The 15,923-nt window shown below is 52.1% G+C and overlaps 1 protein-coding gene across 1 annotated transcript; it reads right to left on the reverse strand.

Annotated features, from left to right (window-relative positions):
- Positions 1-5,777: 5,777 nt before the first annotated feature.
- On the reverse strand, positions 5,778-15,788 carry PSMA5 (proteasome 20S subunit alpha 5). The gene is made up of 9 exons (XM_021527652.2): positions 15,694-15,788; positions 14,633-14,699; positions 12,768-12,894; positions 11,451-11,518; positions 10,775-10,882; positions 10,637-10,695; positions 9,842-9,944; positions 8,769-8,855; positions 5,778-6,259 (listed from the first exon to the last, which is right to left on the reverse strand). Exons 1-9 carry the CDS (start codon positions 15,720-15,722, stop codon positions 6,182-6,184), a joined length of 726 nt encoding a protein of 241 aa, XP_021383327.1. The 5' UTR covers positions 15,723-15,788; the 3' UTR covers positions 5,778-6,181.
- Positions 15,789-15,923: the final 135 nt, after the last annotated feature.

Below are 15,923 nucleotides of genomic sequence, written 5' to 3' on the forward strand. Positions count from 1 at the left end.
CAACTCTGGAAAATGCATATTTTATGATTGGCTCTTCACAAATATTATGTATATGTATAATAAACCATATATATTATGGAGGGTTACTTTGTAATACTGTATTAATCATTTTTAAGTAGTGTGTAATATATTGTTTTAGCTGTGATGTAAGATATTTTTTTACTAGCTCAAGAAAAGGGGTAAAATAAACAAAAACTCTTTGCACAGAGATAACAGCAACATGAAACCTGAAGAGTTACAGCCTCCTTATCAGGAAAGACAAACATTCTTCCACCTTCTCTCTGTCTTTATGGAACCACTAGGATTAGGGGGAAGAAGTTGATAAAAACGAGAAAAATTCTTAATTTGCAAGGAATTTATGCATCATGTATAAGAGATATGAATATGCAACAGGCTGTTGCTTTTAAGTGTTCATAAGGCAGCTTTTTGGCAGCTCAGTGCCCAAAAACATCTGGATGTCCGTAATTCTTTACTTTTTATTGTCTTGTAATTGTCCTAACTCTAAATTTTTATTACTCTAATTGTATGACTATTCTTATAACCATTTTATTATTATTAAACATTTAAAAATTCTAAAATCAGCATTTTTCACACTAACCATGTCCTGAAACCTCCCGAATAGCCAAGGTCATGGACCAAGTGCAGGGTGATGTAGGTGACACCTGTGTGTGCCCTTTGGCCCAAGGCTAAGAGTCCTTGGCACACATTTATTCCGTGGGGCCAGCAGAGATCTGTCCAGCAAACAGGCAGAAAACAACTCACAGCCACAGTGGGATAATATTAACCTGCCTCGTGCTTGCTGGAGATGTGCACTGTCCCCAGAGATCTGTGCACCAACCTGGTCTTTCATCCTCACAGATACCCAACACCTCCAAAACATCCAAAAATTCCTAGAACTAACAGCCAGTACTGGTCTTCACCTGCCCCTTTGTCCTGCTTGAGGGCAAAATTGGGAGAGAAGCTCCAAATGGGTTCCTCTAGGAAGCAGATTCAATCAGCCCCTCGACTCAGCTGGTTTGGGGAAAATACCTCCTTGAAGAGAAGTGGGGAAAAGTGTTTATTAAACAGGCAAAGCATTCACCAGCACAAAAAAAAAAAAAAAAAAAAAAATTAAAAAAAAGTAATATTAAACAATAAAATCTCTGGCTGCTCCAAAAGAGAGACAAACTCAGAAAGTCTCCTTCATGGGCTGCAGCTCAGCTGACTCAGTCTCTTATCAGTCTCTTACCAGTCCCTGGAAATGGCCCATCCCAGTGGACTGTAGGTGCGAGCTGCCCCTGCTCTTCTCGTTTTTCAGTCCAGAGCAGGTTTAAACAGCTCCAAAGAAAAGGAAACCCACAGTCCAGGGAACCTCTCTGCCTCAGCGAGCTCAGACTAACTAAAAGCCAGGGAGAGCTCTGTCCCTCTGTCTGTCCGTCTGTCCGCAGGACACAGTCCAGGAGCAGCAGTGTGCAGGAGTGAGAGCAGGTTCTGAAAACAAACTCCAGGCTTCTTCTCTCCCCGCGTTGCTCTCTGAACCTGTCTCAAAGGTGCAAAGCTGATTATGCAGCAGAAACAGAGCAGAGACAGGGGCCAGCAGCATCACACAGCCCAGCTGTCAGCGTCCAGGAGCACACAGAATCACAGATATGATTATCTGCAGGTGCTTCTATTGAGAGCTCTGGGAATCGGGGTACAGACCCAAATCTGACTCTGACACGGCTTTTGAGCTGAATGTATTTTATATTCTATCCTTATATAACTTACATATTAATTATTAAACTTGTATTGTTCTATTGTATACATTGACATGAGTTTCTCGTGATCTTTCTTAGGCTCCTGACCACAGTTTCTCATTATTATTCTTATGATTAAACAGCAATTATATTTAATTACTAAACAATCATCACATCTAACAATTACATCAATTATCTTGCACTAGCTACACAGGTGCAGTTCTAGCAAGTACAAATTCTTCTGCTTAGGGTGTTTATTTTTCCAGGGCCTACTAAGCTTATTTTTCCTATTAACTCTAAATCCCTATGATTTTAAAACCCTTTTCCTCTCAAAGCCAGGGCAGCCTTGCAGCCTATAAACTCACAAACACACCAGTGACTGACACTTCCTCAACTCCACAAAGCTTCCCTTTCTCCCCATGTCACAGAGTCCAGCGCTGAACCGAAGCGTTTCCAGCTGCAGCTCTGGGTGTGGAGTTTGCATAGAAGTGTGTGACATCACAGGGTGGAAAACTCAGAGTTTAAGATTCTAGAATACAGTAAAATATATAAAGAATGATGGAGGTTTTAGGGTGGTGTCTGGTCCTTCTTCTTCACCTTCTCCTCCATGAGTTTGGGTGGCTTTCTGTAATTGGATTAAAAAGTCCCCATTGCAGGCACAGGTGGTTGGTTATTGGGTTAAAAGTAACAATAATTTAGGTGTCATTTCTTAATTAGACAGCTTATCCTTGTGAAAAATGCATATTTCATGACTGGCTTTTTGCAACTATTACAATGAATATTATATGTGTAATGTTAGAAAGTGATGTTGTATTAATTCTCTTAAGTAGTGTGTTAAATATAGTTTTAGGTTCCAACATAATGTTAAAATAGAGACTATGTATGTGGGGAAGTTTTATTTTATGAATGAGATACTCGCTTCGAGGAACACCTAAATCTTCCAAAGGAGAGGAATTTGTGGTTTCTTATCAGAAGAAGTGAATTTCTTCAGGCCTTGATCAGACTCGAAGACACCATGGAGGTTAAAAGAAACAGCTGACATAAAACAGACAGAGTTTCTTGTTTTAAATAAAATGTTGCATAACCATGAAGGTGTACGAATATGCAACAAGTGTATTTTTTAAGGGTGATTCCTTTGTTCACAAGCCATGTTTTTCCTGACTTAGCGTCCAAGAGCACCCAGACATCTGTAATTCTTTGCTTTTTATTGTCTTGTAATTGTCCTAACTCTAAACTTTATTACCCTAATTGTATTATTATTTTTATAACCATTTTACTATTATTAAGCTTCTAAACTTTAAAAAAATAAGTGATTGGCATTTTTCACATCCTTAAAGGTAGAGAGAGAGACAGGGCTCCATTTTTAGTTTGTTGGAGTGAAATGCTGCAGAACTCAGGGTTTGTGAGACTGTGACATGGATGAGAACTGATAAACATCTGAGTCCCAACAAGAAACACCATCTCACACATTTAATCCCGACCCTGGCAGAAAAGGAGCAAAGATTTCACAGGTAAATTCCTGGATTATCCCCTCCTCCCAGCAGCCCTTAACAACACACTGTGGCTTTGCATCTTCCTTCTCACATTTAGGATTTTCCCACTCTCCCAGTCTCTTTCACAGCAGCAGCTGCTCCCAAATGTCAGAATCTGAGGTGTTGATGATTCTGAGATTGTAAGTAAAAGTCTCTGTCTGTCAGCCCCGCTGCCAAAGCAGAAGCCATAATTGGTCTGTGCTGGTTTCCAGGTTGTTTATTCTGTTTATCTCTCACATGTTCTGCTGCCCTGCCCAGCTCTGTCCTGCAGGGCAGCGTGTGGGGCTCTGCCCTCAGTGGGATGTGACAAACATTAAATACCAGAAACTCCCTGGGCTGCATTTACAAGAACGTGCCAATATCTGTCACCTCCGTTGGACAGTGTGTCCCCAGCCTGAACCAACAGAAAAATGCCAACACCACAGTGAGACATGGAGGGCATGAAGAAGGAGAAAAAGGACAAGACACACCCAATTTCCTCCATCTTGTCCCCTTTGGACCCCTCATCTAGAATCCTAAAATTTTACTTTTGCACCTGTGCCACACTTAATTATTACTGATATCAAACACTCAGAGCTTGTGTCTGTCTGTGTGTCCATCCTGGAGAATGCAGAGGGCGATGTCCGTGTGTCCATCCCGGGGGACGCAGGGACGGGTATGTATCTGTCTGTCCGTCCCAGCTGTTGCAAGGAAGGATGTCTGTCTGTCTGTCTGTCTGTCCGTCCGCCTCCACGTGCTGGCGTTGTGCGCTGGGAGGGCAGGGGGCGGGGCCTCCCTGTCGATTCATCTGTCGCGCTTTCTGTCCGTCCGTCCGTCCGTCCATCGGCCTGTCCTGCTGTCCGTCCGTCGGGGGGCGTGTCCCACTGGCCATGCCAGGGCGGCGGCCATTGGTTGGAGGAGCTGTCGATCAGAGCACGGTCACGCCTTCTCCTTAAGGAACCGTCCCGCCAGCTGATTGGTTAGCTCCTTTGTCAATCACCGCTCACCTCCACTGTGATTGGCTGGAAGCGCGCGTGATCCGCTCCGCCCCTACATCCCTCTCTAATCTACCCAGCGACAGCTTCTGATTGGCGGGGAGCGCCGAAGCGATTTTTTTGATTGGCCGAAGCCATAGGGAGCCCGCCCGACCATTCCCAAAGCGCGGGCGTTGCCGGGGGCTCCGGGCCGGGGGTCCCGGGCGGTCCCGGGCGGTCCCGGGCGGTCCCGGGCGGTCCCGGGCGGTCCCGGCGGTCCCGGGCGGTCCCGGGCGGTCCCGGCGGTCCCGGGCGGTCCCGGGCCGGGGGTCCCGGGCGGTCCCGGGCGGTCCCGGCGGTCCCGGGCCGGGGGTCCCGGGCGGTCCCGGGCGGTCCCGGGCCGGGGGTCCCGGGCGGTCCCGGGCGGTCCCGGCGGTCCCGGGGTCCGGGTCCCGCCGGCCGGGCGGGGACGGCGCTGCGGCCGCGGGGACTGAGCGAGGCTGGCCGGGCGCCGGCGCCGCCGTGCGAGCAGCAGGGTCCGGCGGGACGGGCCGGGCCCGGTGCAGCGGCGGCCCCACGGGCTGTGCACGGCACCGAGGCACCCGGGCTGAGCCCCGGGGGCTCCGAGGATGAGGAACGGCCTCCCAGGGGAGGAAGGCCGCGCACAGCTAAGCCGGTGCCACCGGCAGGGACGGGCGGTGCAGCCACTTTGTCCCCTCTGGAAGCGCAGCCGGAATTCTCACCCGAAATCCAGGAGGGCGCTGGGCTGTGCTGAAACTGAGGTTATCCCAAAAATGATTTTCCAGACCTTGCTTCCCTTCCTGAATCCGTCTGGCAATGGCAGGAGAGGGGAAAAGCAGCAGGAGAGGCTTCTTCCCTCTGGAAAAGGCACAGCTGGAGGTGGGGGGGACTTGGCTTTGCCCGCTGAGGAAACATTTCTTCATTTCCAGCATTATGTTGGGGAAGGTGTCCCCAGTTCCTAGGACAAGCCCTGTCCTCTATCCAGCTCTTCCACACCAGCCAACACTGCTTGGTTCAGGGTGATGCCATAATTTATCCTGAAATTGTCATTTGAAATTGGAATTTGTCCTGGAATTTGATTTCCAGGCCTCTGCCCTTCTCAGGGCAGCCCAGAGCCAGCTGCCAGGATTGAGGCAGAGCTGGCTTTCCCCACAGCCATGATTTTATAGGAAAATACTCTTTTAATCTTAATTTATTCCCTTATCAGACCCATCTTTGGTTCCCACACACGTGTTTTGAGGACACAGAAAGAGATTTTTGCTGGAGAACAAAAAACTCAGTGGGATAAGCAGGAATTTTCTGGTGAAAAATAGGGTTAAGTGTCAAAAGCTAGTGGTACCTGCAGGATTTCAGTGGTGAGGGGCTGGCTCAGCCTGTTATCCCTGTTTCTGCTTGGTGGGCTCTGATCTAGCAGTTGTTAACAGATTTTTTTTTTCCAAGCCCTACCAGAAGGAAACACAAACCCCAAGGCTGATTGTAGAGTTTTTTGCAGGGAAGGAGATGGAGCTCCAGGGACTCATTTTACAGATTAAAAACACTGGAGAAGGAGGGAGGAATGCACTGAACAGATTAAAAACTTTTTTTTTTTAAACAAAGTGTGGAATGACACCTGGATTTCCCTGTGGACAGCACCACCAGAGGGAGACTCATTCCTGCAGCAGAGCTGGCACTGCCCTTGGCACAGCTGCTGTCCCAAGCCACCCCCAGTTCTGGCTCCAAATCCCTGCCTTCCCACCTTTCCCCCCCTGCTGAGAAACCCAGTGAGAGTAACAAAATTATTTATTTCATTCCCTCCTGGGGCAAAGCTCAGTTCTGTCCAGAAATGGTAAAAAACCTCTGGAGTTGGCAGGAGCAGCAGGTACAGGTGCTGTGGGGAGGGAAGTCCCAAGAGCTGGGTGAACTGGACCAGTTCCTTTGGTCAGGGCAGGGCTTTGAGCTTTTGGGGGTCTCTCTCTCTTTTTCAAATATCCTTGATGACCTCCTCGAGCTCCTCCTTTGTGTACATGTGGAATTTCATGCCAGGCTCCACCGTGGCAAGCTGGAAGAGAAGGAACAAGGGGTTAAGTGTGGCTGAGGAAAGCAGGAGCAGCTGTTCCTTCTCCTGATCTGCCAGGCCAGCAGGATCATTCCAGCCCAGAACATGCTCCATGATCCCCCTAAAATAGCTGCCTGCTGCACAAATAGCTTTGAATTGACTCAGCCTCCTCAGAGGAGCAGCAGGAGGGAATTTTAGTGGGAACTGCTCCCACTCGATGGGGGCAAAGCCATCAAAACCTCCCAGGAGAGGATTCCTGCCTCTCCAAAGGATTCTTCTCCCCCAGGAACCAGGGGGACAAATCTTGACCTGTCTGGGAGCTGGGAGGACTCAGGGTTGGCTCAGGGAAACTGAGGCAGAGAATTGTAAGGAAAACAGGGCCAGCCAAGTGTCAGGGCAGACAGCAGAAACATTCCAGAGGCAGCACCAAGGATGAGGGAAACTTGAGTGACAAGCCTGGAGGAGAAACGTGAGCAGAAATATTCACACCTGGCTCAGGGATGGGAGCCCAAAACAGGGACAGCTGTGCCAGTGGAAATGCCAAGGCTCCAGAGGGAGTTGGGATGCCCTGGAACGAGCTGGGGTATCCCATAACAGCTTGGGATGGGGCAGGACAGGGCAGGGATGCTCCTGAACGCACAGGCACGGGGCATTCTCCAGGAATCCAAGTGTATGGATACAACCAGTAAACTGAAGGAAGCTCTGGAGCATCCCAGCAGATCCCAGAGCTCTTCCAGGGTGACTTCTCACAAACCCCCCCTCAGCACCACAGGGGGAATGCCAGGTCCAGGGGCAGGGAGGTCCCATGAGGTGTTTGGCCAAGGGGAAAGGTGCCCACGCTCAGCCTGAGAGCTCCTGGCAGCCCCAGGTTTCACCCAGAACTCCCAGACAAGCTGGAGACACTTGGAGATGCCACTTCAGGCCCCTCAAATCATGGAGTAGTTTGAGCTGGAGGGGACCTCAAAGCTCATCCAGTGCCAGCCCTGCCGTGGCAGGGACACCTCCCACTGCCCCAGGCTGCTCCCAGCTCCATCCAGCCTGGCCTGGGCACTGCCAGGGATCCAGGGGCAGCCTCAGCTGCTCTGGGCACCAAACCACCAGTGCAGGGACTGGACTGATCCTGGGCCCAGCCAGACTCAACAAGACCCAGATTTATGCACCAAAACCAGCCCTAAATACCAAAGAAACCTTTATGGACACTAAACCCAGCAGAGGCACCAATCCCTCTGATTTTCCACACCTCCTCAAACCTGCCAAAGCTTCTCTCCACCATTCCCTGACAGGCTTCACAGGGAAGTCATTAATCTAAAATTGTGAAGTCCTTTCAGGCTCCTGACCTTTGCCATCAATGGATTTAACTCTTCCACAGCCACACTTCCCCTCTTCTCTTTGTTCCTAGATGGAAAATGCCACAGCAGCATGGCCAGAGCCAAGAAATGGGAGAGGCACATACTTCCAGGAAGCAGAGAGCTCTTCAGGTGGCAGATTTGCAGCCAGGGGGTGACTTGAGTCAATAGAAACCTTTTAATCCTCAGCACATTCCTGCTGTCCTTCCCCCCTGCACCATTCCACCCCACTCCAGGGCCGTGCCAAGCACAGTTAAGCCCTCTTAAACAGGGACATGACATCAGGATACTGTACACATTCCTCTGCCTGCACTGTACCAGGAAAAAATGTATGGCTAAGGGCTGGAAGAGCACCTGGGAAGGAGATTCCAGCCACATGGCATGATTCTGGGACACAGTATCCAAGTTTCCCTTGGTGCTGTTGGCCTTTCCCTCCAAATGAAGCTGTTGAATCCCACTAGGAATGGTCCTCCCACAGCAACATTTAATAGAAAAATGGGGTGAATACTTTGGAGCTGTTTGGGAAAAGTTTCCCAGCACTCAGAGGGAAGGAAGGGCAGGAGAGAGCAGCTCAGGAGCTGGAATGCCACACTTTGGAAAGGGCTGGTGTCTCATAACCCACCCAAAATAGAAGCAAACTCTATACACCAGCCTGGCTTCTCATCTCCCAGTTACCCCACCCAGTGCAGAGGGTTTGTACCTTTCCCACCCAAAAAGGAGCCTCTGGAGCAGGTTTGGGGGGCCCAGCATCCCCAGCTCTGTGGGCACTGCCTGCCCCCAGGGCTCCAGGGGCACAGCCATTCCTGGAGGATCCTTGTTGCTCCCACTGTCCAAGGGATTTTTGGCACTGCCCCAGGACTAATATAGCAGCCCAGGAGCTGGGTAATTTTCATTGCTTCTAATATTACAAGCAGCAAGGCAAAAAAGAATGGCTAGATGCAGGGGAAGAACAAGTCTGGGTGGTATGTTGGGTTCTGCTGGCTGGAGAAGGTCAGAGAATCCCTTCAGTTCATCTCTGTACCTCTGCAGGGAAAAGCTCCAACTTTGCCAAAATGCCCCACAGGATATGATGAAAAGGGCAGGAAGATCTGCAGGACTTGGCTCAGGAAGCCCTGAGCTGCTCCATTCCTTGCTCCAGGGGCAATCTTGATCCCAGCAGGGCTTACCTCGATGTTGGTGGCATTTAGTTTCTCCTCCATGACCTGTTTCAGGATGACCAGGGAAGATTTGATGGCTTCCTTTAGTGTCATGGACTGGAAAACAAACGGCTCATGGATGAACTGCTGGAGGCTCAGGACGTGGCCCCTCTCCCTCCCCTCTCCCAAATCCCTTGAGCCAGGCAGCCAAAGGAGCAGCTTAACAAGGGATCTGCAGCATCCCTGGGAGACTGGGGCAGGCAGGGCAGGGATATCCACAGGGAGAGTGAAATCCTGCCTTTCTGAGCTTTAAAAATGGTTCATTTGGGCACATAAATCTAGTTCATTTAAAAATGGTTAATATGGGACAGGAGGGGCTGTTTCTCTTCACCAATTTCCTCCCAAAAAGCCAGGTCAGATTCCCTCTAGGCAGAAGCCTCCATGCTGCATTTAATCTGATAAATCCCATGCATCAGAGCCAGAGGGATGTGCAGCACAGCTGTGTTCCACTAACTTTGCACTTGAAAAAGGGTTGACAATCCAGGGAATCCAGGATTTGGGTAATCTGGAGAATTCTAGTGAACAAATGAATCTTCCCAGCCACCAACACTAATTGTGCTTTTCATTAGGATTTGGTTTCTTACCACCCAAGATGTGCAACTCCCTCCTCTTGTGGGGGGGAAAAAAATCCTATTTAATATCAAACATGACCAGAACTTGCAGCACAAAAGCTGTTCCCTTGCCTGAAGGTGCTGCTGTGAGCTCAGGATGCTTCCAGCTCTATCCACACAGAGCCTGACACTGACAGCAGCACCCAGAGCTCAGCTCTTATTTCTAGAGAACTTCCTGACATGGCCTTAATTACCTCACAGGCAGAGAGCAGCCCCTCAGAGCAGCTGCTGGCGGCAGCTCTCAGTTGTAGAGATCCTCAGCACCTACTCACAGGATCCTCTGCTCAGGAGTGATCCTGCCCTCAGCTGCTCAGGCACCTCCCCTCCAGCCCACCCTAAATCCTCACTGGGGAGGGAATGAGGGGATCCTGGCAGGTGGTGAAGTACCCCAGACCCACAGGATGTGACCCCAAGCCCAGATGCAGCCCTTACCTTGTGGTAAACCTCTTGCAGGGAGCTCTGGGCTCCCTCGGAGGCGGAGCCGATGGCTCTGGCATCGCACTGCACGAACGTTCCCGAGGGATCCATGTGGAACCTGCAGGGACAGGGGGTGACTGCCTGCACCCCATCCCACCCCAGGGCATCCCAAGGACTCTCCCACCAGCCCCCCAGAGCTCCCTGCACAGCTGGAGCTGGGATTCATCCCCAGGAGCTCCTGGGCTGGCAGCTTACACACGCTAACACTGCCCTCTTTCCTCAGAGAACCATTTCCCTCTGGATTGCCCATCTTATGGTAATTTTTTTTTTTAATAAATCCAGCAAGTTTTTTTCTTTGCTGGAAGGCAGACCTGACTGGTCTGGCTCTGCCAAGCCTTTCCCACTTCCAGTGGGGCCATTTGAAGCCCTGAGTTCAGGTTGCAGCTGCTCCAACACCTCCCCAAGGAATGTCACATGGATTATGTTACCGGTGGCCATGCTGGTCCTTCAGGGAAAGGTAAGAATACACTCAAGATGAGGAGAGCTTTAACGCTTCCCTCCTCCCCAGGAAACCACATTTTTAATTAATAAAGGCAAGTGTTTGGGGCAGATATGATGATTTTCCACGCCAAACAAGCAGGCTGGGCTCTGGAAAGGGTTTAACAGGATTAACAAACACATCAGGGACATAACGGGATAAACCCCAAGGGGATGGCTTAAGGAAAAGCCTAGAATGGAGTCGTTACACCAGCCTGGGAATTTTGCAGTGGAGGTTTGGTCTTTTCCCTGGATTAAGAGAGCAGAACTCACAGCTGGGGTCCTTTCTCATCCACTCCTCCGAAGAGCAGAGCGACACCGAACGGGCGGGACTGCGGCACAAAGGAGGAATGGGTCACACAGAGCAGGGACAGGGGGGCTCCCCAGCACCCCCAACCCCAACAGTCCCACCATGGCTCCTGGGTCAGCATCTTCCTCCCCAAACTGCAGGGCCAGGTTAGACACAGCCTGTGTCACGCTCTCCACCGTCATCGTCTCGTTGTAGGTGAACCAGTGATTCTGCAGGAAAATCCAAATAAAGATTCCCATTATCCCCATGTTCTCAAAATGTGACTGCCCTGCATGGCTGAGGTGGAGTGAGACCTGTGGGGACACAAGGATAACTTCCCTGTGGAACTCAGGGCACAGCCAGTTCCCCATGGAAGCATCAGGGAGAGTGGGATGTAGAAAAATCCACAGAAAACTGGATACCAAGGCTTGGGATGCCAATAGGGAAATGCAAGGCTGAAGGGCTTTATCCCAATATCTGCTTTGGAAGTAATGTGTTACCCAGCTCTCCAGAGGGTGGAAAAGTGCTGATATGCAGGAGAAAAACCCCAGGAAAATCCTTTACAGCAGCACAGATTTGTGCCTGGGACCGCCAAGCACCTGAGGCATCCAGGAAATTTAAGGGGACAAAAAGAAAACCAATATATCCAGTATTTTACCAGAACAGTCAGACAGCCCCCACACTCCCACCAAGCCTCCAGCTTCCCACCTTGAAAGAATGATCTTCCCTTTCCCAGGACTTTCAAGGAGTTCCTGGGATTTGTGTTGATAATTTAAGAACAGAGATGTCAGCTCTTACCTGAGTCTCCACTCTGGCCTTGTCAATTAAAGTCTTTGCATCAGCTATTAGGCCACTCATGGCACACCCTGGAAGGGAAAGGGGAAACTGGAGCCATTCCTGAGTCATTCCACCCGTTATCTGGGATGTGTTTTCCCCCAGAATGCCCAAAGCCCACGTAAAACACAAAGGGCTGCAGGGAGAAGTTGGGCCCTGAGTGGGAAGGTGGGGAAGAGATTTGTCCCACTGTGCTGGGCACTGCTGAGGCCACACCTGCAATCCTGGGTTTGGGTTTTGGGTTTCTCGCAAGAAGGACAATGAAGAGCTGGAGCATGAGGGGAATGGAGCTGGGGAAGGGGCTGGAGCACCAGGAGCAGCTGAGGGAGCTGGGAAGGGCTCAGGATGGAGAAAAGGAGGCTCAGGGGGACCTTGTGGCTCTGCACAGCTCCTGACAGGAGGGGACAGCCAGGGGGTCGGGCTCTGCTCCAGGGAACAGGGACAGGAGGAGAGGGAACGGCCTCAGGCTGGGCCAGGGCAGGGGCAGGTCAGATATTACATAGATTTTTTTCATGGAAAGCATGGTCAGGCCCTGGCACAGGCTGCCCCTGTGACACTGTGGAGTTCCCATCCCTGGAAGGGTTCAGAAAGTGTGGCATGGCACTCTGGGACATGGATTAGTGGTGGCCTTGGTATGGTTGGACTCGATGGTCTTGGAGGGCTTTTCCAGCCTTGAGGATTCCATGGGATTGAAGCAGATTTGCTCCAGAACAACATGCTGGGAGGGGCCCTGGCTGCCCCACAGGCAGCAGATGCTGCAGGAGCCCCCAGCACAGATTCCACTCTGGGAAGAGGGGACTGCATCTCAAGCTCCTGGGAGGAGGAAATTGGACTCTTGGAGCTCCTTCGTGCCCATGGAGCAGCAACACGGGAATTTTGGAGGTTTCTTGCCCTTCAGGGTGACATATTTGGTCATGAGCCCATTGTGGGCCACTCATGGCTGCAGGGTGGCATCAGTGATCCTGGAGAAACTGGCCCCAGTCCGTCCCAGCATCATTCCCTGCCCTCCCAGAGGTAAATTTGGGATGAGCTTTCACAAGGGAGGTTACTGAGGCAGGGGACAGTGCTTCAGCTGCCTCTTTGTGCTTCCTGGAGCCTGGAAAAGCAGTGCCCAGGAGCTGGTGTGCACTGGGAGGGATGATCCTTCCTGCTCCAGGCACTGCCTGCAGGGAGGGCTCATCCCAACACACAACTTCCCAAACTGCCAGGGCATGGACTCTTCTCACAAATAATTCCCAATCTGAAGGGTGATCTGATGCAGAGGCACCCCCAGGGCCATACCAATGTGGGAGTCGATCTCCACAATCTTCTCAATGCTGCTGGGCTCCATCAGGGGAGATGTGATCCTCTTCTCCACAGCCAGGCAAACTCCCTCTGAGGTCTGGATCCCGATGGCTGTGGAGCCAAGCTGCAAAACACCACCACAGGCTCCAGCTCACACAAGCAGCAGTGCTAGTTCTGACTCACCTGCAGGTGTGTTGGTTTGGATTCAATTGTGTCACCCACACACAAACCCACTCTGGGTTACACAGTGGATTTTCAAGCTTATTCCCTGAAGCAGGAAATGGAAAAAGTGAAATCCATGCGATTCCCATGAGACCCCAGTGGGTCCCAAAAGGTCCCTCTGAGCCTCCTTTTCTCCAGGCTGAGCCCCTTCCCCAGCTGCACATCCTTTAAGCAACAGCAGTTTGTGGAGCCTGGTGAGAGTAAAAGGCCCTGGGAATTCTCCTCTGCCAGAGGGAAAAGAGTTTTAAACTCTTTTAAACATTTAAGGGTGAGAGAATTTCCCACATCAGCACAAATCCCACTGCAGTTCTGGCTTTCCCCAGAGTCCCAGGCAGCAAATTCAGCCCTGGGACTGCAGGACACCTCAGTGTCACCAGGGCCACAAGCACAGGGACAGCTCCTCGGGGCTCCTGGCAGCCCTTGTCTGGATCCTGCTGTGATCCTACCTTGATCCCATCAGGCCCTGCCTGGATCCCACCTTAATTGCACCAACTCTCACCTTGATCCCACAAATCCCTGCCTTGATCCCAACAGCCCCTTACTTTGATCCTACCTTGATCCCACTTTCATCCCACCAGCCCTGCCTCGATCCCACCATGATGTTACCAAGGTTTCCCTGATCCCACCAGCCCCTAATCTGGATTTTACCAGCCTCTAATCTGGATCCCACCAGTCCCTAATCTGAATTTTACCAACCCCTAATCTGGATCCCACCAGCCCCTACCTCAATCCCATTTAATCCCACCAACCCCCACACTGGTCCTACCTTAACCCCTCCAACTCCTAAACTCAATCCAGCCCTGATCCCACCACCAACCTTCATCCCACCTTCATCCCAGCCTGCTCCCAGCACTCCCAGCTCTTCCACAGCTCAGAATTTCCTGGCAGAACTGTCTCAGCTGCACTGTGGAATGCTCACTCCCAACAGCCACTTCAAGCCACGGGGTTTAATTTTAACCCCAAGATTCCCTGGAAAGCTGCACCTACAGCCACAGGTATGGCAGGAGTTCTATTTTAATTTATAAAGTCAGCATGGCCACCAAGATCCTCCTGGGATATTTAATTCCCAAGCCCTTGATAATTTTATTACTTTTTCTGTTACATGATTACTTTATTCCTCTCTTTAGTGCTCCAAGGAGCTAAAGGAACACAGGGAAGATGAAGTCAGGACCCTTCTCCCCAGTTCAAACACCTCAGAGCTTTTTCCCTTAATCACGTGACCTGTTTCTTCCAAATTTAAATGTATTACCAATCAGCACCCACGTTCTATCAATGACAGGAATAGTTATCAATCAAGGACATTCATATCTAATTCCTAAAGGCCATTTGGCCCTGCAAAGGTGAGTTTGCTCATAACAACCTTCAGCTTCACATTTAAATCCACCCAAGAAGTGGTTTAGGTTTGATTTGGGGATAAACAGCTTTGGCTTGCATTTTGTTTGGGGATAAATCACTTGGTAGCACAGGGGAGGGAACATTCCACTGAACTTCAATGGGTTCTGGTCCTTCCTGAGCCATAAAGCAGAGCTGTGGGCTGTCTGCCTGCAGGAGACACACACAGCCTGGATTAGTCCTGAGAAATCCCTGCCCAGGGTTTGAGGGATCCCCAGGTGTCAGAGTTTGGAAAGTTTTAAAAGTACCTTGATGGCCTCGATGGCATATTCCACCTGGAAGAGCCTCCCCTCTGGAGAGAAGGTGTTCACACCCCTGCAAGGACAACACACAGTGAGAAGGGCAGGGAACCCCGGGGCTGCGAGTCCTGGCTCGAGGGTGAGGCCAGCTGGGCACGGCTGTGGCAGCAGGGACACGTCCCCTCAGCACAGGAGCAGGATTCAGGATGCTCCTGCACAGCAGCTCAAGGAAAGGCAGCGGGTCCAGGCGCAGGTGAGAAGCAGGCGGGGTGTCCCAGCACACTTTGGAATCCAAAGGGAGCACCAGGAGCCAGAACGGTCCTGTTTTACCATGGAATCCTGGAATCCTTGGCATTGGAAAAGTCCTTTGAGATCACAGAGCGCAGCCTTTCCCCCAGCCCTGCAAGGCCACTGCTAAGCCCTGTCCCCAAGTGCCACCTCGGCGTGGATTCTGAGCCCTGCCAGCAAGAAGAACTCCAGCAGTGCCTCAGGCAGGCTGTGTCAGGGCTGGATAGTGCCTTCCAGGAGAAAAACTCCCAACAGCCAAACTAAATACCCTGGCCCAGCCTGAGGCTATTCCCTCTCCTCCTGTCCCTGGGAGCAGAGCCCGACCCCCCGGCTGTCCCCTCCTGTCAGGAGCTGTGCAGAGCCACAAGATCCCCCTGAGCCTCCTTTGCTCCAGGCTGAGCCCTGTCCCAGCTCCCTCAGGGATTCTCCAGCCCGGCCCCAGCTCCCTCAGGGATTCTCCAGCCCCTTCCCAGCTCCTTCAGGGATTCTCCAGCCCGGCCCCAGCTCCCTCAGGGATTCTCCAGCCCGGCCCCAGCTCCCTCAGCCGCTCCCGGTGCTCCAGCCCCGCTGCTCCCGCTCCTTTCCCCGGGTGCCATCCTCACACATCCCCAACTGCCCCCGCCCTCGGGTCCGTCCCACCCCGGCAGTCCCCGGTCCCGTGGCCGGGCTGCGGGCTCCCGGTGCGATCCCGGTGCGGGAGCCGCCGGTCGGAGCGCCCCGGAGCGCTCGGGCCGCGCCGGGCGCAGGCCCGTGACTCAGCCGCGGCGCGGGCGGGCACTCACCGGTCGTACTCGGAGCGCGTGAGGAACATGGCGGCGCAGGGCCGGGCGGTTCCGGCGGGGCTGGGACTCCGGAGGGGCCGGGGCGGTTCGGGGGCTGGGGGGCACCGGGAGCGCCGCGGCCTCACGGGGGCTGCTCCGCCGCTTCCGGCCCCGCCGGCACTTCCGCCCGCGCCGCGCGCCCATTGGACAGCGGCCCTGCGGCTCGGCCAATGGCAGGGCGTCGGGGGCGG

Source organism: Lonchura striata, chromosome 30 (genome assembly GCF_046129695.1).
Source record: "Lonchura striata isolate bLonStr1 chromosome 30, bLonStr1.mat, whole genome shotgun sequence".
Taxonomy (NCBI): domain Eukaryota; kingdom Metazoa; phylum Chordata; class Aves; order Passeriformes; family Estrildidae; genus Lonchura; species Lonchura striata.